Below are 25,287 nucleotides of genomic sequence, written 5' to 3'. Positions count from 1 at the left end.
CACACAAATGTGGTTGCCGTGTTTTTCGTTTTTTACTCCGTCCTCCCCTACCCCCGCCAACTTCCTGGCCTGAATGCCGCTCCTGTGACCCCTCGAGGCGAGTAACCTCGGGGAAGTGGCAATCTGTGCCTCAGTTTCCTTATCTGGAAAACGGGCCTTGCTCGCGGGGACTCCCCTCTCTAATTCTGGGCAGTATGCATGCATAGGGCAGGCCCTCAATGAACCTTTGTAGAATAAAGGACCGGCTCGTCCCCAGAACCTGGCTCAGTGCGTGTAAGCGGCTACACCCTACGGCGTAAGATGTTCCCATTTTGCAGACGGGGAAACGGAGGCTGGGGAGGACCGGGCCTAGCCATCGGGGGCGGGGCGCAGGGCGCGCACGCTGCGTCTCGGGTCCGGGGGCGCGCACGCCGAGCGGCTGACCTAGGGGGTGGTCGGGGGCGTGGCAGGGGCGTGGCCTCGCGCGGCCCGGAGGCTGCGGCGGCAGCAGCTGTCGCGCCAGTCGGAACAGAAGCGGGTCCGAGGCACAGCCCTATGCCGCTATGGAGCAGCCGAGGAAGGCGGTGGTAGTGACGGGTACGCTGGCTGATGGGGGCTGTAGCGGCAGCGGCCGGGGCAGAGGCGGGGGCGGCTCCGGGACTGCGGGGCCGGGAGGGGCAGGTGCTGGAAGTCCTCCTAGATTTGGAAGGTGTCATCGCCTGCGGGAGCCCCGCGCAGCCCAGGCTTCCTGGAAGGTGGAGGAGGAGGAGCCTTGGGGGTCCCAGGGTCGGGAGTCAGGGGAGTCAGGCGCGGGGGTTGGGGGGCCGGGCAAAAGCCCGGCGCTGCGCAGGCCCCCCTGGCGTCCTTTCCTCCTAAGGTGGGGATGGTGACCCTCCTGGCATCTGCCTGCTCTGTCTGGCCTGCGGGCTGGACTGGACCCTTTCTCCCTGCCCCTTCCGAGGTCCAGCCTGTCCCCACACCGCTCCCCCAACCCCCGGCCCCAGGGGACAAAGGCCGATTTGCGGGCAGGAACTGTCCCAGTGACAAATGAACCTCCCAGTCACTGCTCGCCGCGCTTTGCGCTCCTGGGGGGCTGCTCTCCCAAGGCAGGGGCAGGTGGGGGTCTGGGGACCTCGGGCTCTCCCAGCTGTCCCAGGGACTGTCTTCAGCGGAAACCTTTTGGTATTTTGTGCCAGGGCTGTTTGTTGGTGAGTCAGGGCCCCCGCTGTCACCGACTCCCCCCACCCCCAAACCAACTGTTTCTCCTCCCTGAGACTCCGCCTCGGGGCCACGTGGGGCGCCAACTTCCGCTGGGGCCTCAGAGTCAAGGAGTAGAGGGGGTCATTTTGACCTGCTGTCTGGAGGGGTCAGAGTGGCAAATCCAGCAAAAGTGCACACAGATGTTTTGTGGCTGTTGAAGGGAGGTTGAGGCTGATCCAGGAGATTCAGGGAAGAAAGAAGAAACAAGGCACCTGCTTAACAGGTGTGTATAATTGGGAGGAGGGTCACTGCCCCCACCCCTTCCAGCCTTCCTTTATCTGGTTATTTATTCCAGCACTTTTTTCATGAGCTGATTACATCTTTACTGTCTCCATTTTGCAGAAAGGGAAACTGAGGCTCATAGGGGTCATCCAGTTTGTAAGGGGCTGAGCTGACACTCAAACTTCGGCTGTACAGAAGGATAGAGTTAGGAGGTCCCCTCCTGAGCCGCAGCCCCTACCTGCTATCCCAGGCTACAGCATCTCTGCATAGCATTCATATCCAGTGGGATCACTGGCCCAGAGGGACCGTATTTTTTTTTTTTTTTTTTGAGACGGAGTTTTGCTCTTGTTGCCCAAGCTGGAGGACAATGGTGCGATCTTGGCTCATTGCAACTTCCGCCTCCCGGGTCCAAGCAATTCTCCTGCCTTAGTCTCCTGAGTAGCTGGAATTACGGGCAGCATCACCCCACCTGGCTAATTTTTTGTATTTTTTAGTAGAAGCGGGGTTTCACCATGTTGGCCAGGCTGGTCTCAAACTTCTGACCTCAGGCGATCCGCCCGCCTTGGCCTCCCAAAGTGCTGGGATTACAGGCATGAGCCACTGCACCCAGCCCCAGGTCTGGATTTGAATCCCAGCTCTTTCACCTTCTTGCTGTGTGATCTTGGGCAGCTAGCTTCACCTCTCTGTGCCTCAGCCCCTGCTCCTGGAAACTGGGCCCAGGAAACACCCTTGCCTGAAAGGGGATGTGGCCAGGCTGAATGCCAGGAAGATCACTTAGAACAGCCTTGGGCAACTGTCGTGTTTTGGAAAGGGGGCCTGGAGTTTGAGCTAGCAGGGAGGAGGGTGACTAGGTGAAATCTAGACAGCCTGGAGGGCTCATTCCTCATTTGGTGCTGATTCAGGGCATTTTGGGACAGTGACACAATAATTGTAGGTTGGGTCAAGGGGAACAGAGGAAGTGAAGACAGGATCAGGGCAACCTTTTTGGAGGCAGAAGAGACCTCTGGCCCCTGGCTGAGCATGAGGGGCGGGCGGAGGTGAAGAGGAAGGGACTCATTGACTTCAGAGCGGACAGGTGCAGGACAGCAGCTCTGATGGGTCTCCAGGTGCTCCCAGAACTCAGGACCAGGCCCCCAATGTTGTCCCTGGCAGCTGCGCCCTGAAGCTCCTTTCTTGCTTCTCCAGGTGGGAGTAGCGGCCAGGCCAGGGGCAGACTGGGAAGGTCCACTCTTGGGTAATATATTGCTTTTCCTGTTTTTTCAGGATTTGGCCCTTTTGGGGAACACACTGTGAACGCGAGTTGGATTGCAGTTCAGGTAACTTAGATCCGGAGGGTGGGAGTCAGGCTTGGAGCTGGGCATCCCCCAGAAAGTTATGGCATCCAAGAAAGTCCCCTTTTAACAAAAACTTTTTTTTTTTTTTTGGAGACGAAATCTTACTCTGTCACCCAGGCTGGAATGCAGTGGCACAATCTCAGCCCACTGCAACCTTCACCTCCTGGGTTTAAGCGATTCTCCCACCTCAGCCTCCAGAGTGGCACAGATTATAGGTGACTGCCACCACGCCCGGCTAATTTTTGTATTTTCAGTAGAGACGGGGTTTCACCATGTTGGCCAGGCTGGTCTTGAACTCCTGACCTCAAGTAATCTTCCTGCCTCAGCCTCCTAAAATGCTGGAATTACAGGCGTGAGCCACTACGCCCAGCCAGCTCTTACAAAATGATGTTGGATCCACATCTCTTCCTGGATAGTAACCACCGGTGCACACATCTGTTGAGTGTTTGTAGCCCAGCGCCCTGAATCCTCCCAACAACCCATGCGTAGTACGTGCAGTTATTCTTGTGCCCACTTAGCAATAGGAAACTGAGGCCCAGAGGAGAGATGAAGGGAGTTCTCTGAGGTCACACAGCCAAGAAGTGGGAGTGGCATTGCCTCAGAAGTGCCCCAGGCCCTGGCCAGCAGCTACAGATCTGGGTCTGGAGGGCCAGGTGAGGATATAAACGTAGCTGGTTTCCAGGACACCGTTGTTTATGTGGTGCTGGCGTCTACTTTACTTAGGAGGAATTATCCAACTCTAGAATCTCCCTCTTTTTTTTTTTTTTTTTTTTGAGACGAAATCTCACTCTGTTGCCCAGGCTGGAGTGCAGTGGCACGATCTTGGCTCACTGCAACCTCGCCTCCCGGGTTCAAGCGATTCTCCTGCCTCAGCCTCCAGAGTAGCTGGGATTACAGGCACCTGCTACCACGCCTGGCTACTTTTTTGTATTTTTAGTAGAGATGGGGTTTCACCATGATGGCCAGACTGGTCTCAAACTCCTGACCTCAGGTGATCCACCCACCTCGGCCTCCCAAAGTGCTGGGATTACAGGTGTGAGCCACCACCCCCAGCCAGGATCTCCCTCCTTTTTAACAAAAATCTTTTCCATTGACTCAGACAAATTGTGACTCAGGTTGGTTTCTGAACAGCCAAAGTGAGAATTCTCTGGTATGTTTTAGGCAGGTAATTCATGGTTTAGGAAGAACCAGGCAGGAATATGTGGGGTGGGGTGGCAGGGGGACATATCTTGACCTTATAGGAGGGGGTACAGTGAGCCTCGCTGTCACCTCCTGGCTGCTGGGGGAGGAAAAGATGGCATATTAGGGGCCGAGGGGGGCTGTCATTCCTGGTGCCCTGAACAAGATGCTAGTCTGCAAAACCTTCCTAGTTTCTTTTCCAGATGGAGTATTTTGTAGGGACAGGCTGGGGAGCAATGCACAGAGAGAAAGACGGAAGTGTTTTCTCCTTATATAAATCAGATGGGCAGAGACCAGAGCCAAACCCCCTGTTTATCCTAGCCTATGTGCTGCCTGATTTAAAGTAACCTCTGTTCCCATTCCAGAATCCTAGATTTGGAGAAAAATCTAAGTTGAAACCTCAGCGTGGCAGTCCCCAGCTGTACCCCCCATTTTTTAATCACCCCCTCACTCCTCAACTTCAGATCTGAAAGTTTTGGCTGTTTCCTTTTTTTTTTTTTTTTTTCTTTCCTGCCCACTTTGTGAACGGGACGGAGGGACGGGGTCCCGGGACCCTGCAGATGGGAGCGTGCCCGAGGCCCTGCCTGTTCACCCGCTCCCCGGAGAGCCAGACAAAAAGAAACAGCGTGTTTCTGAAGACTTGTGTGTCAGGCTTTGTGCACATTTCAGACAGGAGCCTTCACGGAGCTGAGTGGACACAAAGCCGGGTGTCTGAATTCCTGGGCCCCAGACACTGTGATCTGCATCTAAATAGAAGAAAAATCAATTAAACAATCTTTGGAAATCCCTCCGAGCTTCGGGGCTTCTCAGATGGTGAAGGATGGCAGGTTTTTATCTTGTGGCCGGAGAGGAAATAGCCCTTCTCCTTGGCTCCTTGGTTCTCTTCTCTCCAGACCTGCAATTTCCACTTTTTGCTTTCTTTTTTTTCTGGAGACACAGTTTCGTTCTTGTTGCCCAGGCTGGAGTGCAATGTCACGGTGTCGGCTCACTTCAACTTCCGCCTCCTGGGTTCAAGCGATTCTCCTGCCTCAGCCTCCCTAGTAGCTGGGATTACAGCTGCGCACCACCAGGCCCGGCTAATTTTTGTATTTTTAGTACAGACGGGGTTTCGCCATGTTGACCAGGCTGGTCTTGAACTCCTGACCTCAGGTGATCCGCCCGCCTTGGCCTCCCAAAGTGCTGGGATTACAGGCATGAGCCACTGCGCCCAGCCCCACTTTTTTCTTTCTTCCCCAAGTTGAGGACCCAAGATTCCCCACCGTTCCCCTGCTAAAAACATGCCAACCTTCTCAGATCTGATTGTTTCACTTAAACAAAACAAAACAAAGTTTAACATATATACACCCAGAACACTCATTAGTGAAATTTTAGGCCTGGTATGATGGCTCACGCCTGTAATCCCAGCACTTTGGGAGGCTGAGGCAAGGAGTTTGAGACTAGCCTGGCTGACATAGCAAGACCCCGTCTCTAAAAAAAAAATACAAAAATTAGCCGGGTGTGGTGGCACACGCCTGTAGTCCCAGCTACTTGGGAGACTGATATGGGAGGATCACCTAAGCCTGGGGAGGTAGAGGCTGCAGTGAGCCTTCATAGTGTCACTGCACTCCAGCCCAGGTGGCAGAGCTAGACCCTGTCTCAAAAAAAAAAAAAATTTGGCCAGACACGGTGGCTCACACCTGTAATCCTAGTGCTTTGGGAGGCTGAGGCGGGCGGATCGCTTGAGGTCAGGAGTTCAAGACCAGCCTGACCAATATGGTGAAACCCCGTCTCTACTAAAAATACAAAAATTAGCCAGAAATCGCTTGAACCCAGGAGGCGGAGGTTGCAGTGAGCCGAGATTGTGCCACTGCACTCCAGCCTGGGTGACAAAGCGAGACTTGGTCTCAAAAAAAAATAAATTGGCTGGGCGCGGTGGCTCACGCTTGTAATCCCAGCACTTTGGGAGGCCGAGGCGGGCGGATCACAAGGTCAGGAGATCGAGACCACGGTGAAACCCCGTCTCTACTAAAAATACAAAAAATTAGCCGGGCGTGGTGGCGGGCGCCTGTAGTCCCAGCTACTCAGAGAGGCTGAGGCAGGAGAATGGCGTGAACCCGGGAGGCGGAGCTTGCAGTGAGCTGAGATAGCGCCACTGCACTCCAGCCTGGGCGACAGAGTGAGACTCCGTCTCAAAAAAAAAAAAAAAAAAAAAAAAAAATAAATAAATAAATAAATAAATTTTACATATGTGCACCCCCAAGGCCAGGTCAAGATCTCGAACATTCTCTGGTTCTTCCTCGCATTCTTCACAGAAGCCCCACATAGCCTCTTCCCAAGTACTCCCAAGCCCTCCAGATGTAAACCTCTGCAGACTTTTTTGCGCCACTAGGTGAATTTTGCTTGTTCCAGAAGTTGGCGGGAACAAGCGGCTTCCAGGTGCCACACCTCTGTGAGAACCGCCCCTGGAGTTGCTGCTTGGTTCCTTCCTGTCCTGGATTTGCCTGTTAGAAAGGTGTCACTGCTGGATGGGTTGAATCCATTCCTCCAAAAAATGTGCCCTGGAGTGTTGCTGGTGTAATGCAGGCAACTGTTGCCAGGCGTCACCTCCACCCAAAGATGGGTGTTTTGTTCTGCACTGTGGGTGGCAATTGCTTCCTGCCGTGACCGATTTTTCAGAAGCTCCTCGTCCTTCAGGGACCCCCTAAGTACTTCTCTGTGTCTCTCCCTTCTTGCTCCCTCTGTGTCTCTCTCTGTCCCTTTCCCTTCTTCTAGCTCTGTTCATATCTGTGTCTCTCTTCATCTCTGTCTCTTCTGTCTCTCTCTCTGTCACTTTCACCTTCTCTATCTGTGTGTGTCTGTTTCTCTCTTTCTTTCTTTTTTTTTTTTTTTTGAGACAGAGTTTCGCTCTTGTTGCCCAGGCTGTAGTGCAATGGCACAATCTCGGCTCACCGCAACCTCCGCCTCCCGGGTTCAAGCAATTCTCCTGCCTCAGCCTCCCGAGTAGCTGGGATTACAGGCATGTACCACCACGCCCAGCTAATTTTGTATTTTTAGTATAGACAGGGTTTCTGCATGTTGGTCAGTCTGGTCTCGAACTCCTGACCTCAGGTGATCCGCCCACCTCGGCCTCCCAAAGTGTTGGGATTACAGGCGTGAGCCACCGCGCCTGGCTGTTTCTCTTGTGTCTTTCTGCCTCTCTCTCTCTCGTCTCTTTCTGCCTGTCTCTCTCTGGGTTTCTCTGTTCCTTCCCACCTCGTCCCTTCTTTCTCTCTCCGTTTCTCTCTTTCTCGCTCTCTTTTTTTATTTTTTTATTATTATTATTATTTTTTGAGACGGTCTCACTCTGTCGTCCAGGCTGGAGTGGAGTTCAATGGTCAACTGAACGAGTAAGGTGAGCGATCTCAGCTCACCTCATCCTTGACCTCCCGGGCTCAGGTGATCCTCCCGCCCCAGCCTCCCAATTAGCTGGGACTACAGGCGTGCATGCCACCACACCCAGCTATTTTTTTTTTTCTTTTTTGTGGAGATGGGATTTGGCCATGTTGCCCAGGCTGGTCTCAAACTCCTGGGCTCAAGCCATCCTCTTGTCTTAGCCCCCCGAAGTGCTGGGATTACAGGCATAAACCTCCATGCCCAGCCTTCTCTGTTTCTCTCTGTCTCCCTGTCTCTCTCTCTCTGGGTCTTACTATCTCTTCCCCTTTCTCTCTCTTTCTCTCTATCTTTGTTAATCTCCTTTGTGTCTCAGTTTCTCTCCCTGTGTGTGTCTCTGTCTCCTTGTCTCTTTCTCTCTGAATCTGTCTCTTTCCCCTTCTCTCCCCCCTCATTTCTGTTTCTCTCTGATTCCATCTCTCTGTCTCTGTCTCTCCTTTTCTTTTCCTTTTTTTTTTTTTTTTTTTTGAGACAGGGTCTCTGTCACCCAGGCTGGAGTGCAGTGGTGCCATCTTGGCTCATTGCAACCTCTGCCTCCCGAGTTCAAGTGATTCTCCCGTCTCAGCCTCCCAAGTAGCTGGGACTACAGGTGCATGCCACCACGCCCAGCTAATTTTTGTATTTTTAGTAGAGATGGGGTTTCACCATATTGGTCAGGCTGGTCTCAAACTCCTGACCTCGTGATCCGCCTGCCTTGGCCTCCCAAAGTGCTGGGATTACAGGCGTGAGCCACTGCGCCCGGCCTGTCTCCGTCTCTTCTGATCCTTTCTCTTTGTTCCCTGGGTGAAGTCATGCCCACAGCATAAGTGGAACTGTTTCCCACCCGCAGTGTTCAGGAGGTGGGAGTTGGGGGGATACAGAGGGGGACCCCCTTGTCTTTCCTGGGATGGCAGCTGCCCCCAGCACCCCAAGCAGGAGGCACCGTGTGTATCGTGTGTCCCGTCTCCCCTACCTCTCAGGGTGGACGGGGGCACTGGCTGTGTTTCTTTTCTGAGGAGGCACAGGTGGATGTTAAGGGCTGGGGAGCTCCGGGGCTTGGGGCCATCTGGGGTGTCTCTTGCCAAAGCTGGGTGAGGAGGACCCGGGTCACAGAACTTGGTAACATCACGGAACAATTGCTGCCACAGTGAGTCTAGACAGACCTGCTAAGGATATTACCAGGGAACAAAGAAGGTCTTTGTCGTGGGGTCAGGGGAATCGGTCAGACGAGGCCGCGCGGCGGGGTCCTGTCAGGTAGATGGGGTGTAGACAATGGGGCATCAGCCCGAGCCCTGTCCTTTCACGGTGTATGCTCTGATGGTGCGTGAGGCCGGGTGTGCTCCCGGTAAAGTGATGTGGGACTTGGGGTGCCCTGCCCCCCTTCTCCCGGAGGAGAACCATCCAGCCCTGTTGGAACAGAGCGTGTTCAGAGGCTAAGACTTCAGCCAGATTACCAGCCACGCACTTCCTTCTAGTGCCAGATACACTGTCTGGCAGGTGGCTCCCCGCCGTTACCTAGTTTAAAATTGAGTGATAATTTACATCGGGCAATGTGAACAGACCTTAAGTTTCCCTATCACTTTGGTGAGAAACTTTTTTTTTGTTTTGAGATGGGATCTTGCTCCGTTGCCCAGGCTGCAGTGCAGTGGCACAATTGTAGCTCACTGCAGCCTCGACCTCCTGGGCTCCAGCAATCCTCTTGCCTCAGCCTCCCCAGTAGCTGGGACTACAGGCATGCATCACCATGCCTGGCTAATTTTTAAAATTTTATTTTTTGTAGAGATGGGATCTCACTATATTGCCCAGGCTGGTCTTGAACTTCCGGGCTCAAAGATCCTTCTACCTCGGCCTCCCAAAGAAGCTGGGATTACAGGTGTGAGCCACCGAGCCCTGCCATCAGGTGGGTCTTGGCAAACACACGTGAACACCTCTCTTGTGACTGCAGGCCTTGGGGTATGTGTATATGTTGACAGTGGTTTTCTTTCTTGTTTTTTGTTTGTTTGTTGTTTTTTGTTTTTGTTTTTGAGACAGAATCTCACTCTGTCATCCAGGCTGGAGTGCAGTGGCACAATCTCAGCTCACTGCAACCTCCACCTCCCGGGTTCAAGTGATTCTTATGCCTCAGCCTCCTTGGATAGCTGGGACTCAGCTAATTTTTGTATTTTTAGTAGAGACAGGGTTTCGCCATGTTGGCCAGGCTGATCTTGAACTCCTGGCCTCAAGCAATCCTCCTGCCTCAGCCTCCCAAATCGCTGGGATTACAGGTGTGAGCCACCCACCCCTGACCCTATTTTTCTGAATACAGCTTTCCCTGTTGATTTTTAAAGTAACACATCCCATGAGACTCAAGACATCACCTTGTGCCCATTAGGGAAAAGACAGAAAAGAGGCAGATCTGTTGATATGGGACTATGGGTTGTTTTATTTTTTTGATTTTGTAAAACACTGACATGGTTTAAAAGTCAAAATAATGCGATGAGTTTTTTGCAGAGAAGTCTCCCTCCTGTCCCCATCCCTGCTCCCATTCCTTCCTTGCCCAGAAGGTGGCACAGTCTCGCCACGGGTCATGCCGGGAAATCCCTCCAGGTTGGTCCAAATAGAGATTACTCATTCTTTTCAATATTTTAATTTTGTTTTTAATTTTGATAAAATCCAATTTATCGATTATTTTTCTTTTATTGTCTGTGCTTTTCATGTCATTTGGTGCATGGGGGCTTTTTGGGTTTTTTTCGAGATAGGGTCTTACTGTGTTGCCCAGGCTGACCTCAAACTCCTGGCCTCAAGTGGTCCGCCCCAGTAGCTGGGATTACAGGCATGAGCCACACAGGCTGATTTGTTTTTTGTTTGTTGGTTTGTTTTGAGACAGAGCGAGACTCTGGCTGGAGTGCAGTGGTGTGATCTTGGCTCACTGCAACCTCCACCTCCCAAGTTCAAGCAATTCTCCTGCCTCAGCCTCCTGAGTAGCTGGGACTACAGGCATGCAACACCACGCCTGGCTAATTTTTTGTGTGTTTTTAGTAGAGACGGGGTTTCACCATGTTGGCCAGGCTGGTCTCAAACTCCTGATCTCAAATGATCTATCCACCTCGACCTTCCAAAGTGCTGGGATTACAGGCATGAGCCACTGCACCCGGCCTGCTGATTTGTTTTTAAGAGAGAAAAGAGCTCTGTGGGTCTCCTTTTGGAGATTAGGGGAAGATGCATTTACAAACGGTAAAATTTTCTCCTCTAGGACGTATTGAATATGAGGTGGGAAAACCAGGCTTCAGTGTAACGATCTCTCTCAATAGCAAGTATGTATTGACTGATCTGCAGTGCAGCAATGCCCCTACTTAGCATTTATGCCCCACCCATCAGCATGAGAAGTTTGCATGAGGATGTTCACTGCAGCATGGCTTTACAGTAAGGAAAATTAGAAGCCACTTAGATGTTCCAATGTAGGAGAATGTTTAAATCCATAGTGACCAGTTTCTAAGGTGGAGGATTATGCGCAGAGAAAATGGTGTGCTGAGATCTCCGTATAGTAATGTAGATAGATCTCTGAAATAGACTGCTGAGGGGAGCAAACAGAGTTGCAGGATGAAATCAATGGCTGGGCACAGTGGCTCATGCCTGTCATCCCAGCACTTTTGGAGGCTGAGGTAGGAAGATCACTTGAGCCCTGGAGGTCAAGGCTGCAGCAAGCGCTGATGGCGCCACTGCACTCCAGCCTCAGTGACCAGAGCTGGACCCTGTCTCAGAATTGCTTTTTTACTGCCTATGAATGGAAAAGCAGCAGTAAATCTTTTTTAAAACTTTACTTTTGGCTGGGCTCAGTGGCTCATGTCTGTAATCCCAGCACTTTGGGAGGCCAAGGCAGGCGGATCATGAGGTCAGGAGATGGAGACCATCCTGGCCAACATGGTGAAACCCTGTCTCTACTAAAAATACAAAAATAAGCCGGGCATGGTGGTAGGTGCCTGTAATCCCAGCTACTCGGGAGGCTGAGGCAGGAGAATCGCTTGAACCCAGAAGGTGGAGGTTGCAGTGAGCTCAGATCGCACCACTGCACTCCAGCCTGGGCGACAGAACGAGACTCCATCTCAAAAAAACCAAACAAGACTTTACTTTTAAGTGCTGTTGGACTTTGTCTCAATACAATTTTTAAAAAAGGATAAAATCAGGCCAGGCATGGTGGCTCATGCCTATAATCCCAGCACTTTGGGAGGCTGAGGTGGGTGGATCACCTGAGGTCGGAAGTTCAAGACCAGCCTTACCAACATGGAGAAACCCTGTCTCTACTAAAAATACAAAATTAGCCAGGCGTGGTGGCGCATTCCTGTAATCCCAGCTACTTGGGAGGCTGAGGCCAGAGAATCGTTTGAACCCGGGAGGCGGAGGTTGCGATGAGCCGAGATCACGCCATTGCACTCCAGCCTGGGCAACAAGAGCAAAACTCTGTCTCAAAAAAAAAAAAAAAAAAAGATAAAATCGATGTAAAAACAAGCCAGATGTGGTGGTACATGCCTGTAGTCTCAACTATGGCTAAGGTGGGAGGATCACTTGAGTCTAGGAGTTCAAGACCAGCCTGGGCAATGTAGCAAGACCCCATCTCTAAAAGAAAAAATACTATGGGATTTCTCAGGTGTGTGAATAAGAGATGAGATCACTTGATCTCAGGAATTGAAGACCATCCTGGCCAACATGACGAAACCCTGTCTCTACTAAAAATACAAAAGTTAGTTGGGTGTTTGCCCAGTACTCGAGAGTACTGTAATCTCAGTACTTGGGAGGCTGAGGCAGAAGGAACTCTTGAGCCCGGGAAGCAGAGGTTGCAGTAAGACAAGATCATACCACTGAATGATTTTTGATAAGCCATCTCAAAAAAAAAAAAAAAAAAAGAAAGAAAGAAACAGGTCTATATGATGTGTGCCCTGTCACCTCTGTGGTGTGAAGATGGGAATTAGTGCAGGTTTGTTGACGGAACGGATGGTGGGGCCTTTGAAAAATATAATTGTCTTTTTTTTTTGAGACAGAGTCTTGCTCTGTTGCCGAGGCTGGAGTGCAGTGGCGCAATCTGGGATCACATTGCAATCTCCACCTCCCAGATTCAAGCCATTCTCGTGCCTCAGCCTCCCGAGTAGCTGGGAGTACAGGTGCGCACCATCACGCCCAGATAATTTTTGTATTTTTCATAAAGACAGGGTTTTTCCATGTTGACCCACGGCAGTCTCGAACTCCTGACCTCAGGTGATCCACCCGCCTCGGCCTCCCAAAGTGCTGAGATTACAGGCATGAGCCGCCGTACTCAGCCACCTCTCAGTATTATTGAACTTTCTTCTGGGATACTGCTGAGTTACTTGGAAACAGGTTGAATCCTTTTTTTCTTTCCTTGAGACAGAGTTTTACTCTTGTCACCCAGGCTGGAGTGCAGTGGCGCAATCTCGGCTCACTGCAATCTCTGCCTCCCAGGTTCAAGCCATACTCCTGCCTCAGCCTCCTGAGTAGCTGGGATTACAGGCACCTGCCACCATGCCTGGCTAATTTTTGTATTTTTTAGTAGAGATGGGGTTTCACCACGTTGGCCAGGTTGATCTTAAACTCCCGACCTCAGGTGATCCACCCACCTCAGCCTCCCAAAGTACTGGAATTACAGGCATGAGCCACTGGGCCTGGTTCTTTTTTTTTTTTTTTTTTTTTTGAGACAAGGCCTTGCCCTGTTGCCTGGGCCATAGTGCAGTGGTGCAATCTTGGCTCACTGCATGCAGCCTCCACCTCCCTGGCTCAAGCAATTCTCCCACCTTAGCCTTCCAATTAGCTGAGACTGCAGGCATGTGCCACCACATCCAGCTAATTTGTATTTTTGAGTTTTGCCATATTGGCCAGGCTGGTCTTCAACTCCTGGGCTAAAGCAATCCTCCTGCCTTGGCCTCCTAGAGCACTGGGATTACAGGCATGAGCCACTGTACCTGGCCAAATTAATCATTTTAAAGTATATAATTGCACGGCATTAAGTACACTCACTGTGTTGCACAACCATCATCTCTATCTAGTTCCAGAACATTCCATCACCCAAAAAGGAGACCCCGTCCCCATCAGTAGCCATTCTCCATTCCCCTCCCCCAGGCTGTGGCAGCCACTCGTCTGTTTCCTGTCTCTATGGATTTGCCTGCTCTGGGCATTTCATATCAATGGAATCATATACCTTTTGTGTCTGGCTTCTCTCACTCAGCATCATGTTTTCAAAGTTCATCTACATTGTAGCAAGGATCAGTGCTTCCTTCCTTTTCATGGCTGAATCGTATTCCATCGGATGGATGGACCATATTTCATTTATCCATCTGTTGATGGGCATTTGTGCTATTTCTACCTTTTGGCTCTTGTGAATACTGGAGAGGCTTCTTTTTACAAATTGGACACGGTGGCTCACCCCTGTAATCCCAGCACTTTGGGACGCCAAGGCAGGTGAATCACTTGAGGTCAGGAGTTTGAGACCAGCCTGGCCAACATGGTGAAACCCCATCTCTACTAAAAATACAAAAATTAGCTGGGCGTGATCCCGCGTGCCTGCAATCCCAGCTACTGGGGAGGCTGAGGCTTGAGAATCACTTGAACCCAGGAGGCAGAGGTTGTAGTGAACCAAGATCATAGCACTGTGCTCCAGCCTGGGTGACAGAATGAGACTCTGTCTCAAAAAAATAAAAGACTCTTGGGAGGCAGAGGCAGGCGGATCATGAGGTCAGGAGATCGAGACCATCCTGGCTAACGTGGTGAAACCCCTTCTCCACTAAAAATAGAAAAAATTAGCCAGGTGTGGTGGTGGGTGTCTGTAGTCCCAGCTACTCGGGAGGCTGAGGCAGGAGAATGGTGTGAACCCGGGAGGCGGAGCTTGCAGTGAGCCGAGGTAGCGCCGTTGCACTCCAGCCTGGGTGACAGAGCGAGACTCCGTCTCAAAATAAAATAAAATAAAATAAAATAAATAAATAAATAAAAGACTCTGTTGCAGGGCACAGGGTCTCATCCTGCTGCCCAGGCTGGAGTGCAATGGCGTGATCATAGCTCACTGCAACCTCAACCACCTGGGCTTAGGTAATCCTCCCATCTCAGCCTACTGAATAGCTGGGACCACAGGTGTGCACCACCATGCCCAGTTAATTTTTAAAGTTTTTGTAGAGGTCAGGTCTCACTATGTTGCCCAGGCTGGTCTCAAACTCCTGGGCTCAAGTGATCCTCCAGCCTCAGCCTCTCAAAGTGCTGGGATTACAGGCATGAGCCACTGCACCCAGCCCCATTTCTAAAATAATAACAGTAATAGGATAACGGCAGCTGATGTCATTTGAACACTTAAAATATGCCAGACATTGTGCTTAGAACTGTTAGCATGAGTGAGCACATTTAATTTTGTTTAATTTTGAAAGCTATCCTGTGAGGTAAGTCGATACTCTTTTTTTTTTTTTTTTTTTTTTGAGACGGAGTCTTGCTCTGTCACCCAGGCTGGAGTGCAGTAGCGCAATCTCGGCTCACTGAAAGCTCTGCCTTCCAGGTTCATGCCATTCTCCTGCCTCAGCCTCCCCAGTAGCTTGGACTACAGGCGCACGCCGCCACGCCTGGCCAATTTTTTTGTATTTTTAGTAGAGACAGGGTTTCACCGTGTTAGCCAGGATGGTCTTGATCTCCTGACCTCGTGATCTGCCTGCCTTGGCCTCCCAAAGTGCTAGGATTACAGGCATGAGCCACCCTGCCTGGCCTTTTTTTTGAGATGGAGTTTCGCTCTTGTTTCCCAGGCTGGAGTGCAGTTACCTGATCTCGGCTCACTACAACCTCTGCCTCCCGGGTTCAAGCGATTCTCCTGCCTCAGCCTCCCAAGTAGCTGGGATTACAGGTGTGTGCCACCACACCCAGCTAATTCTTGTATTTTTAGTAGAGATGGGGTTACACCATGTTGGCTAGACTGGTCTCGAACTCCTGACCTGAGGTGATCCGCCCACCTTGGCCTCCCAAAGTGCTGGGATTACAGGCCTGAGCCATCACGCCTGGCCTGATACTCTGTTATTCCCATTTTACAGATGAGGAAACTGAGACTCAGAGAGGTTAAGTGGATTGCCCAAGGTCACACAGGCAGGAATGAGTCCAAGGAGCCTGGGATTTAACCCCAGGGACCATAGAATCATGTCACCTTCCATAGAGATACAGAGAGACTTTGAGGCAAGAGGGTGGGGAAGGAAATGAGGGGCTTTTAACTAAATGAACACACACCCTTCCCATCCTGCAGAATGAGTCTGGAGAATGGCCTGTTTGTTTCACCCCCAGGGAGTGCATTATCCCCATAGCTGTCATCTGGGGCCATGACACTCCCACTCTCCTCTGTTCCAGGAGCTGGAAAAGCTAGGCCTTGGTGACAGTGTGGACCTGCACGTGTACGAGATTCCGGTTGAGTACCAAACAGTCCAGAGACTCATCCCCGCCCTGTGGGAGAAGCACAGTCCACAGGTGAGTGGTGCCAAGGAGCGGCACTTCCTCATCAGGACTTACAGGTTGGCACCCTTCATGTGGAGGATTTAGGTGGCTTTGTTCCTGATCGGATCACGTGACCAATGCCACAGAGCCTTGTCTTCAAAAGAGCTTTTCAGGCCGGGCATGGTGGCTCACGCTTGTAATCCCAGCACGTTGGGAGGCCGAGGCAGGTGGATAACCTGAACTCAGGAGTTCGTGACCAGCCTGGGCAACATGGCGAGTCCCTGTCTTTACTAAAAATACAAAAAATTAGCCGGTGCGATGGTGGGCGCCTGTAATCCCAGCTACTCGGGAGACTCGCTTGGACCCAGGAGGTGGAGGTTGCGGTGAGTCAAGATTGCGCAACTGTACTCCAGCCTGGGCAGCAGAGCAAGACTCTGTCTCAAAAAAACAAACCCAAAGGGCTATCCAAGCCAAGGGTAGTGGCTCATGCCTATAATCCCAGCACTTTGGAAGGCTGAGGCAGGAGGATTGCTTGAGTCTAGGAGTTTGAGACCAGCCTGGGCAGCATAGTGAGATCCCATCTCTACAAAAAAATTTTAAAATTAGGCATGATGGTACATGCTTATAGTCCCAGCTACTCAGAAGGCTGAGGCAGGAGGATTGCTTGAGCCCAGGAATTTAAGACTGTGGTGAGCCAAGATTTTTATGCCACTTCACTCCATCCTGGGCAACAGAACAAGATCCTGTCTCTTAAAAAAACAAAGAAGACCAGGCATGGTGGCTCACGCCTGTAATCCGAGCACTTTGGGATGCTGAGGCAGGCAGATCACCAGAGGTCAGGAGTTTGAGACCAGCCTGGCCAACATGGTGAAACCCCCGTCTCTACTAAAAATACAAAATTAGCCAGGTGTGGTGGCGCATGCCTGTAATCCCAGCTACTTGGGAGGCGGAGGCCAGAGAATCGCTTGAACCCAGGAAGGGGAGGTTGCAGTGAGCTGAGATCGTGCCACCGCACTCCAGCCTGGGCAACAGAGCAAGACTTCATCTCAACAAAGAAACAAAAACACTGCGTTGGCATTTTAACACCTGCATAATAGCTCATTATTTATTGAACTAACTCCGCCGGATGGCTAGTTAGCTTGTTTGCAGCATTTGATTTCGATAACAAGAACAGGTGCAGTGAACAGCCTTTCATGTTTCAAATTCTTGCCTGTCTTACATGGCATACTTTTTTCCAAGAGTGACTACAGGGTCTATTCTAGCAGCAAGACGTCAGAAACAACACAACCCCAGGCAGAGCCCATTAAGGATGCTGCCTTTTCCCTGGCCTCAGGGGACCCCTCCGAGTCCCATGGGCAGGCCATGTTAAATCCTGCCCCTGTCTGTGTGCAGCTGGTGGTGCACGTGGGGGTGTCAGGCATGGCGACCACAGTCACACTGGAGAAATGTGGACACAACAAGGGCTACAAGGGGCTGGACAACTGCCGCTTCTGCCCCGGCTCCCAGTGCTGCGTGGAGGACGGGCCTGAAAGCATTGACTCCATCATCGACATGGATGCTGTGTGCAAGCGAGTCACCACGTTGGGCCTGGATGTGTCAGTGACCATCTCGCAGGATGCTGGCAGGTAGGGCCCTGTGGGGTGGGGGTGAGTGGGGATTTCCCTCTTCCACCCACTGAGCCTGGTGTAGAACAAGCCAAGCGTGTTGACCTTGGCCTCTTTGGACCAAGCACTCAGTGTATACTAGGCACAGAGCCAAGTATTTGTACGTAGCAGGTGCCGTTGGTTCTGCTCCTGGGACTCATGGATCTGCCCACTTCTCCCCACCATCACAGTCCCCACCAAGGCCCCCAGCATCTCCCACCTGGATGCTGCCCCAGCCTCCACCTCAGTCTTCCTCCCTGCTGCCTCCACCCCAACCCAAGCAGTCAGTTTCTGTGTTAATTTCCTGGAGCTGTTATAACAAATACCCACAAACTGGGTGGTTTCATATAACAGAAATGTATTGTCTAACAGCCTTGGAAGTCAGAAGTCCAAGGTCAAGGTGGTAGCAGGGCTGGTTCCTTCTGGAGGTGCTGAGGGTGAATCTGTCCCAGGCCTCTCTCCTGCAGCTGGTGGCTGCCGGCCATCCTTGGCTTGTAGACACATCACTCCAGTCCCTGCCCCTATCCTTACATCACCTTCTTCCCTTTGTGTGTGGCCGTGTGGTCTTATTAGGACACCAGTCATTATATTTAGGATTCATCCTAATCCAGTATGACTTCATCTTTTTTTTTTTTTTTTTTTTTTTTTTGAGATGGAGTTTTGCTCTTGTTGCCCAGCCTGGAGTGCAGTGGCATGATCTCAGCTCACTGCAACCTCCACCTCTTGGGTTCAAGTGGTTCTCCTGCCCCAGCCTCCCAAGTAGCTGGGATTATAGGCACGCACCACCACGCCCGGATAATTTTATATTTTTATTAGAGACGGTTTCTCCACGTTGGTCAGGCTGGTCTCGAACTCCCGACCTAAGGTGATGCACCCACCTCTGCCTCCCAAAGTGCTGGGATTACAGGCGTGAGTCACTGTGCCCAGCCGACCTCATCTTAATTTAACTAATTACATCTGCAAAGATCCTCTTTCCAAATAAGGTGACATTCTTATTTTTTGAGACGGAGTTTTGCTCTTGTTGCCCAGGCTGGAGTGCAATGGCACAATCTCGGCTCACTGCAACCTCCGCCTCCTGGGTTCAAACAATTCTTCTGCTCCAGGCTACCAAGTAGCTGGGATTACAGGCATGCATCACCAGACCTAGCTAATTTTTTGTATTTTTAGTAGAGATGGGGTTTCACCATGTTGGTCAGGCTGGTCTCGAACTCCTGATCTCAGGTGATCCACCCTCCTCAGCCTCTCAAAGTGCTGGGATTATAGGCGTGAGCCACCAAACCTGGCCCAAATAAAGTCACATTCTGAGGTCCCAGGTGAACACGAATGTTGAGGGAGATGATTCAACGTATTGCAAAAGGTCTTTTATAAATTTAAATCAGGGCTAGGCGCAGTGACTCACGCCTATAATCCTAGCACTTTGGGAGGCCAAGGCAGGAGGATTGCTTGAGCCCAGGAGTTCAAGACCAGCCTGGGCAACATAAGGAGACCCCATCTGAACAAATTAAAAAAATAGCAGGCTGAGACAGGATTCCTTGAGCTTGGAGTTCGAGGCTGCAGTGAGCTGTGATAGCACCACTGCACTCCAGTCTGGGCAACAGAGCAAGATCCTGTTGGCTCTAAATAAATAAATGCATGTGTTCCGTTCCTAGACCTTCCCGATGGCTCCCATTGCACACAGAATAAAATTCCAACCCTGGCCCTTGGCCCACCTCTCCATCCCGCTCCACCTCTACTCACCCGGCATCCATTGCACTCCAGACACATAAACCAGCTTCCTCCTGCTCCTCAAACACACCAAGCTCACTCCAGCCTCAGGGCCTTTGCACGCCCTATGGCCTCTGCCCAAAACACCTTCCTCTGGGAACACCTCTTTCCAGTCTTTTTTTCTTTCTCTTTTTTTTTTTTTGAGATGGAGTCTCGCTCTGTAGCACACAGGCTGGAGTGCATTGGCGCGATCTTGGCTCACTGCAACCTCCGCCTCTGACGTTCAAGTGATTCTCCTGCCTCAGCCTCCCAAGTAGCTGGGATTACAGGCATGCGCCATCATTCCCGGCTAACTTTTGTATTTTTAGTAGAGGCGGGGTTTCGCTATATTGGCCACACCAGGGTGGTCTCGAACTCCCAACCTCAAGTGATCCACCTGCCACAGCTTCCCAAAGTGCTGGGATTATAGGCCTGAGCCACCGTGCCTGGCCCTCTTTCCAGTCTTAATTCCAACACAAGTCACCTCCTTGTGACTTGTAGGCCTCTCCAACTCCCCAGACCAAGTTATACCCTCTCAGCACCAGCTTCCTCACTTTTCCCTAATCTGTGCACTTGTCCAACTCAAAGGTGGCTATTGGTCAATGCAGTTGAGTAGCTGAAGGAAGGAATGCCTGGATTTACCATCAGGATTTTTATTTTTGGAGACAGGGTCTCGCTCTGTTGCCTAGGCCGGAGTCCAGTGGTATAATCACAGCTCAGTGCAGCCTCCACCTCCTGGGATTAAGTGATCCCCTGCCTCAGCCTCCCGAGTAGCCGGGACTACAGATGCACACCACCACGTCCAGCTAATTTTTGTATTTTTTGTAGAGACAGAATCTTGCTACATTGCCCAGGCAGGTCTTGAATTCCTGGGCTCAAGTGATCCTTGTGCCTCGGCCTCCCAAAGTGCTGGGATTACAGGCAAAAGCCACCACACACCACTGAGTTCTTTTTAAAGCTAACTTTTTTGCTCTTTTTTAATTGAAAACTAATTGTTATTTAGTTGTTTATTTTGACAGGATCTCGTTCTGTAGCCCAGGCTAGAGTGCAGTGGCAAAATCACAGCTCACTGCAGCCTTGACTTTTTAGGCTTAGGTGATCCTCCCACCTCAGCCTCTCAGGTAGCACAACCAAACCCAGCTAATTTATTTTTTATTTTTATTTTTTTTGAGACAGAGTCTTGCTCTGTCGCCCAGGCTGGAGCCAGGCTGCAGTATTGTGGCACAATCTTGGCTTGCTGCAACCTCCACCTCCCAGGTTCAAGCAATTCTCCTGCCTCAGCCTCCTGAGTAGCTGGGATTACAGGCATCCACCACCACACTCAGCTAATTTTTGTATTTTTAGTAGAGATAGGGTTTTATCATGTTGGCCAGGCTGGTCTCGAACTCCTGACCCCAGGTGATTCGCCTGTCTCGGCCTCCCAAAGTGCTGGGATAATAGGCATGAGCCACCGCGCCTGGCCTAATTTTATTTTATTTTAGTTTTTTTGAGACCGCATCTAGCTTTGTCACCCAGGCTGGAGTACAGTGGCTTAATCTTGTTGCACTGCAACCTCTACCTCCTGGGTCAAGCGATTCCCCTGCCTCAGCCTCTGGAGTAGCTGGGATTACAGGCACCCACCCCCGCACCCAGCTAATTTTTGTATTTTTAGTAGAGATGGGGTTTCACCATGTTGCCCAGGCTGGTGTTGAACTCCTGAGCTCAAGCAATATGTCCACCTTGGCCTCCCAAGGTGCTGGAATTACAGGTGTGAGCCTCTGCACCCAGCTCAATTTTTTTTTCTTTTTTTTTTTAAGACAGAGTTTCACTCTTGTTGCCCAGGCTGGAGTGCAATGGCACAATCTCAGCTCATTGCAACCTCTGCCTCCCAGGTTCAAGTGATTCTCCTGCCTCAGCCTCCTGAGTAGCTGGGACTACAGGCGCCTGCCACCACGCCCAGAAAATTTTTGTATTTTTAGTTGAGACGAGGTTTCACCATGTCGGACAGGCTGGTGTTGAACTCCTGACCTCAGCTGATCCACCCACCTTGGCCTTACAAAGTACTGGGATTACAGGCGTGAGCCTCCGCGCCCGGCTGCCCAGCCCAATTTTTTTGTATTTTTGGTAGAGACAGGGTGTTGCAATGTTGCCCAGGCTGGTCTCGAACTCCTGGAGTCAAGGGATCCTCCCACTTCAGCCTCCCAAAGTGGTGGAACTACAGGTGTAAGCCACCATACCCAGCTTCCATCAGTCTCTTTATAAAATTAATTTTTAATCATAGGTAACTCTAGAACGTATCCTCATGTCTAATTGGGGAAAATTCTCATTCCCTCTCTTTTTCCATAGCGGTCCCTCTGATAAGGCAGACACGGAAACCATGAAGCTCCTACTGACTGACACGTTTCCATACATACACACATCACTTGGCCTGCTGCTTTACGATTTTGTCTTGTTTTGCTTTGCTTTTATGTGGATGGAGTCACACGGCGGAAGTCACACTTTACTGAGAATTCTCTTCCTCAGTTTTCATTTGTGAGCGTTCAACATGCATCTGGAGAGTTCTCCATTTTTTTCTGGCTGTGCCACATTTCTTGTAAACGGCTTCATAGGATTCCATGATGTGGATAAACCAGAGTTTACTAAGCCACTCCCTGTCAGTGGGCTTTAGGTTGCTTTCTGTTTTCCTGCTTTTATACATAATACGGTGGGGAGCATCCCTGTTTATACTTTCTTGTACCCTTGTGCAGATGGTTCCTGAGGGTAGATCTAAAAACTGGAAATAGGCCAGGTGTGGTGGCTCACGCCTGTAATCCCAGCACTTTGGGAGGCCGAGGCAGGCGAATCACTCAAGGTCAGGAGTTCAGACCAGCCTGGCCAACATGGTGAAACCCCGTCTCTACTAAAAATATAAAAACTAGCTGGACATGCTGGCAGGCACCTGTAATCCCAGCTACTCGGGAGGCTGAGGCAGGAGAATCGCTTGAACCCGGGAGGCGGATGTTGGAGTGAGCCAAGATCGCAACACTCCACTCCAACCTGGGCGACAGAGTATGACTCCGTCTCAAAAAAATAAATAAAAATAAAAACTGGAAATAGGGCCAGGCACAGTGGCTCACACCTGTAATCCCAGCACTTTGGGAGGCTGAGGCAGGCGGATCACTACAGGTCAGGAGTTTCAGACCAGCCTGGCCAGTATTGTGAAACCCTGTCTCTACAAAAAATACAAAAATTAGCCAGACGTGGTGTGGCCCACACCTGTAATCCCAGCTACTCGGGAGGCTGAAGCAGGAGAATCACTTGAGCTGAGGAGGCAGAAGTTGCACTGAGCTGAGATTGTGCCACTGCACTCCAACCTGGGCAACAGAGCAGACACTGTTTAAAAAAAAAAAAAAAAAAAAAAAGCCACTGGTGGTGGTGCACACCTGTAGTCCCAGCTACTCAGGAGGTTGGGGTAGGAGGATCGCTGGAGGCCAGGAGTTTGAGGCTATAGGGAGCTGTGATTGCACCACTGCACTCCCAACTGGGTGACAGAGTGAGACCCTGTCTCAATGAACAAAAAATGGAAATACCAGGTTGTAAAGTCTGGGTGATTATAATTTTACTAGCCTGACAAATTGCCTTCCACACAGGGACAACCAGCGTGCATTCCCACCAGCAACAGCTCACTTTGCCCATTTCACCACATGTGCCACAGCACTGGGAGTTATCAAGTTTTTTTATTTTTTTGTTTTAAGAGACAGGATCTCACTCTCTCACCCAGGCTGAGCGCAGTGGTGCAATCATGGCTCACTGTAGCCTTGACCTCCTGGGCTCAAGCAATCCTCCCACCTCAACCTCCTGAGTAGCTGGGACTACAGGCACGTGCCACCACCCCTGGTGATTTTTTTCATCTTTGCCAACCTGGGGAGGGAGGAGACTGTTATTCCATCTTGTGGGCTGCTGGCGAGGCTGGGGTCTTCCCTCGGGTTTGGATGGGTGCTGTCACCTTGGTCTACGGATTGCCCCCTGACCCCGTTTTGGTCTCTCTCTTACCCGCCACGCCCTGCGGCTTAGATATCTCTGCGACTTTACCTACTACACCTCTCTGTACCAGAGTCACGGTCGATCAGCCTTCGTCCACGTGCCCCCACTGGGGAAGCCGTACAACGCGGACCAGCTGGGCAGGGCACTGAGAGCCATCATTGAGGAGATGCTGGACCTCCTGGAGCAGTCAGAGGGCAAAATCAACTATTGCCACAAACACTGAGGGACGCTCAGGTCTCCTAAGACCTCATCCTGCTGGGGACCCCACGAGGGGACATCCACCCTCTGGGGTGTGGCCAGGAAAAGACAAGCTCTTCAGCTTGGGGATCCGATCTGGAAGAGAGGTTCTGATCTGCCCACCTCCTCTTCCTCCTTCTCTACAAAAGCTCTGGTTGATTGGACGGAAGTGGTGAAAATTTTTTTTTCTCCCATTTTCCTCCTTGCATCTGGGGACACAGCTGCCGTGACCAGGGAGGCCAGCCTGGGAGGTCCAGATGCCCAGGGAGAATCTTGGTCTGGTGGATCCATGAGCTGCGATACCACGGCTGGGGCCACGTGTTCACCTGCTTTCCTGTCTGTTGGTGAAGGAATTTCAGAATTCACTTTATATCCAAGACTGGCTTTTACCAAATTTAAAAGCCTCTCAATGAGTCCTCGACCTTGAACTGTGCTCAACAGCCTGGCCCTTTCTGGGGCCACCCTGGGATATGGCATTTTTTCTTTCTTTCTTTCTTCTCTCTTTTTTTCTTTTCTAAAAAAAAAAAAACAGTGCTAGTTTGGGCACAGAGTAATTTATATTCCTTTTGGTTAAAATGCAGGCTTTTTAGCCAACAACAAAAGTGTCTTCCCCGCCCCCCCACTCGCCCCCCGGGGTGAGGCCACTTTTGCCTCCTGCCCTGAAATTTGGACTTAAGATGCCATGTCTTGGTGGGGCGCAGTGGCTCATGCCTGTAATCCCAGCACTTTAGAAGGCCAGGGTGGGTGGATCACTTGAGCTCAGGAGTTCAAGATCAGCCTGGCCAACATGGTGAAACCCCGCCTCTACTAAAAATACAAAAATTAGCCGGGCATGGTGATGCATGCCTGTAGTCCGAGCTACTTGGGAGGCTGAGGCTGGAGAATCGCTTGAACCTGGGAGGCAGAGGTTGCAGTGAGCTGAGATTGCACGGCTGCACTCCAGCCTGGGTGACAGAGCGAGACTCTGTCTCAAAACAATTGGACTTAAGATGGCATGTCTTTGTTTTAGGGCCAAAAATGAGGCCCCCTTGCTTAAGGCATGGGGTCCGTGGCCAGGCGACCAGGTGAGACTGCTGCCCCAGATGTGGCCATGGGGGTCGTGGTCCTTTCAACACCGAGCTATGAGCTGTCGCCATGGAGACGAGGGCCACCTGTGGAAAGGCGGATTTTGTCTGCTTTTGACTTTTCTTTTTTAATATGTAAAACTCCACAGCAGCGGAAAACCCCCCCACTTCTGGCCTGGAGCTTCAAGGTTTTGGTGCTGGGACGAGTTTGTTGTTCTCCTTAGCGGGGTGGCGCGGGGGGCTCAAAACGGGGGCGCAGGGGCTGGAGTTGGTAGAGCTTTGCATGTCCCGGCATGTCTGAGCAGGAGGAATTCCGGGCGGCCAAGGGGTTTTATGTAGATTGCTTTTGGACACTCGCCCAGGAGTCAGGAGTTGATTTTTATCTCACTTCCTGGTAACCTTGAACTTAGCAGGCAGGGATGAGATGATGTAACCTTCCTCAGATGATGTAAGTTCAGCCAGATCTTGCTGCCCATTAGGGAGAGAGGACGACCCCCACAGTGAAACTAATTGAGTGAAATGCACGTTCTGGAAATCAGTTTCTATTTTGGCCTGGGGGAATGTGGCTATACTGCTTTCCTGAGTGTGACACAGTTGGAATCTAATCTTGTTGGTTTCCCAACATCTAGGTTTTTTTTTTTTTTTTTTTTTTTTTTTTTTTTTGTGTGTGTGTGTGTGTGTGTGATAGGGTCTTGTTCTGTTGACCAGGCTGGAGTACAGTAGTGTGATCATGGGTCACTGCAGCCTCCACCTCCTGGGCTCAAGTGATCCTCCCATCTCAGCCTCCTGAGTAGCTGGGAC

General features: G+C 51.0%; 1 protein-coding gene across 4 annotated transcripts; it reads left to right on the top strand.

The window, feature by feature from the left end:
- Window positions 1-453: 453 nt before the first annotated feature.
- On the top strand, window positions 454-24,279 carry PGPEP1 (pyroglutamyl-peptidase I). 4 transcript variants are annotated; one of them, XM_003275825.4, is made up of 5 exons: window positions 454-576; window positions 2,725-2,777; window positions 15,714-15,830; window positions 17,190-17,422; window positions 23,216-24,279. In XM_003275825.4, exons 1-5 carry the CDS (start codon window positions 543-545, stop codon window positions 23,406-23,408), a joined length of 630 nt encoding a protein of 209 aa, XP_003275873.1. In that variant the 5' UTR covers window positions 454-542; the 3' UTR covers window positions 23,409-24,279. The 4 variants fall into 4 exon arrangements, with proteins under 4 accessions (XP_003275873.1, XP_012364818.1, XP_012364819.1 ...); XM_012509364.2 differs by having other exon boundaries at window positions 23,256-23,334; XM_012509365.2 differs by lacking the exon at window positions 17,190-17,422 and having other exon boundaries at window positions 465-576; window positions 23,216-23,513.
- The last annotated feature ends 1,008 nt before the right edge of the window (window positions 24,280-25,287 follow it).

This window comes from Nomascus leucogenys, chromosome 10, assembly GCF_006542625.1.
Source record: "Nomascus leucogenys isolate Asia chromosome 10, Asia_NLE_v1, whole genome shotgun sequence".
Lineage (NCBI taxonomy): Eukaryota > Metazoa > Chordata > Mammalia > Primates > Hylobatidae > Nomascus > Nomascus leucogenys.
The sequence above is the reverse complement of the archived record's forward strand: the minus strand, read 5'-3'. Positions and strand labels throughout refer to the sequence as shown.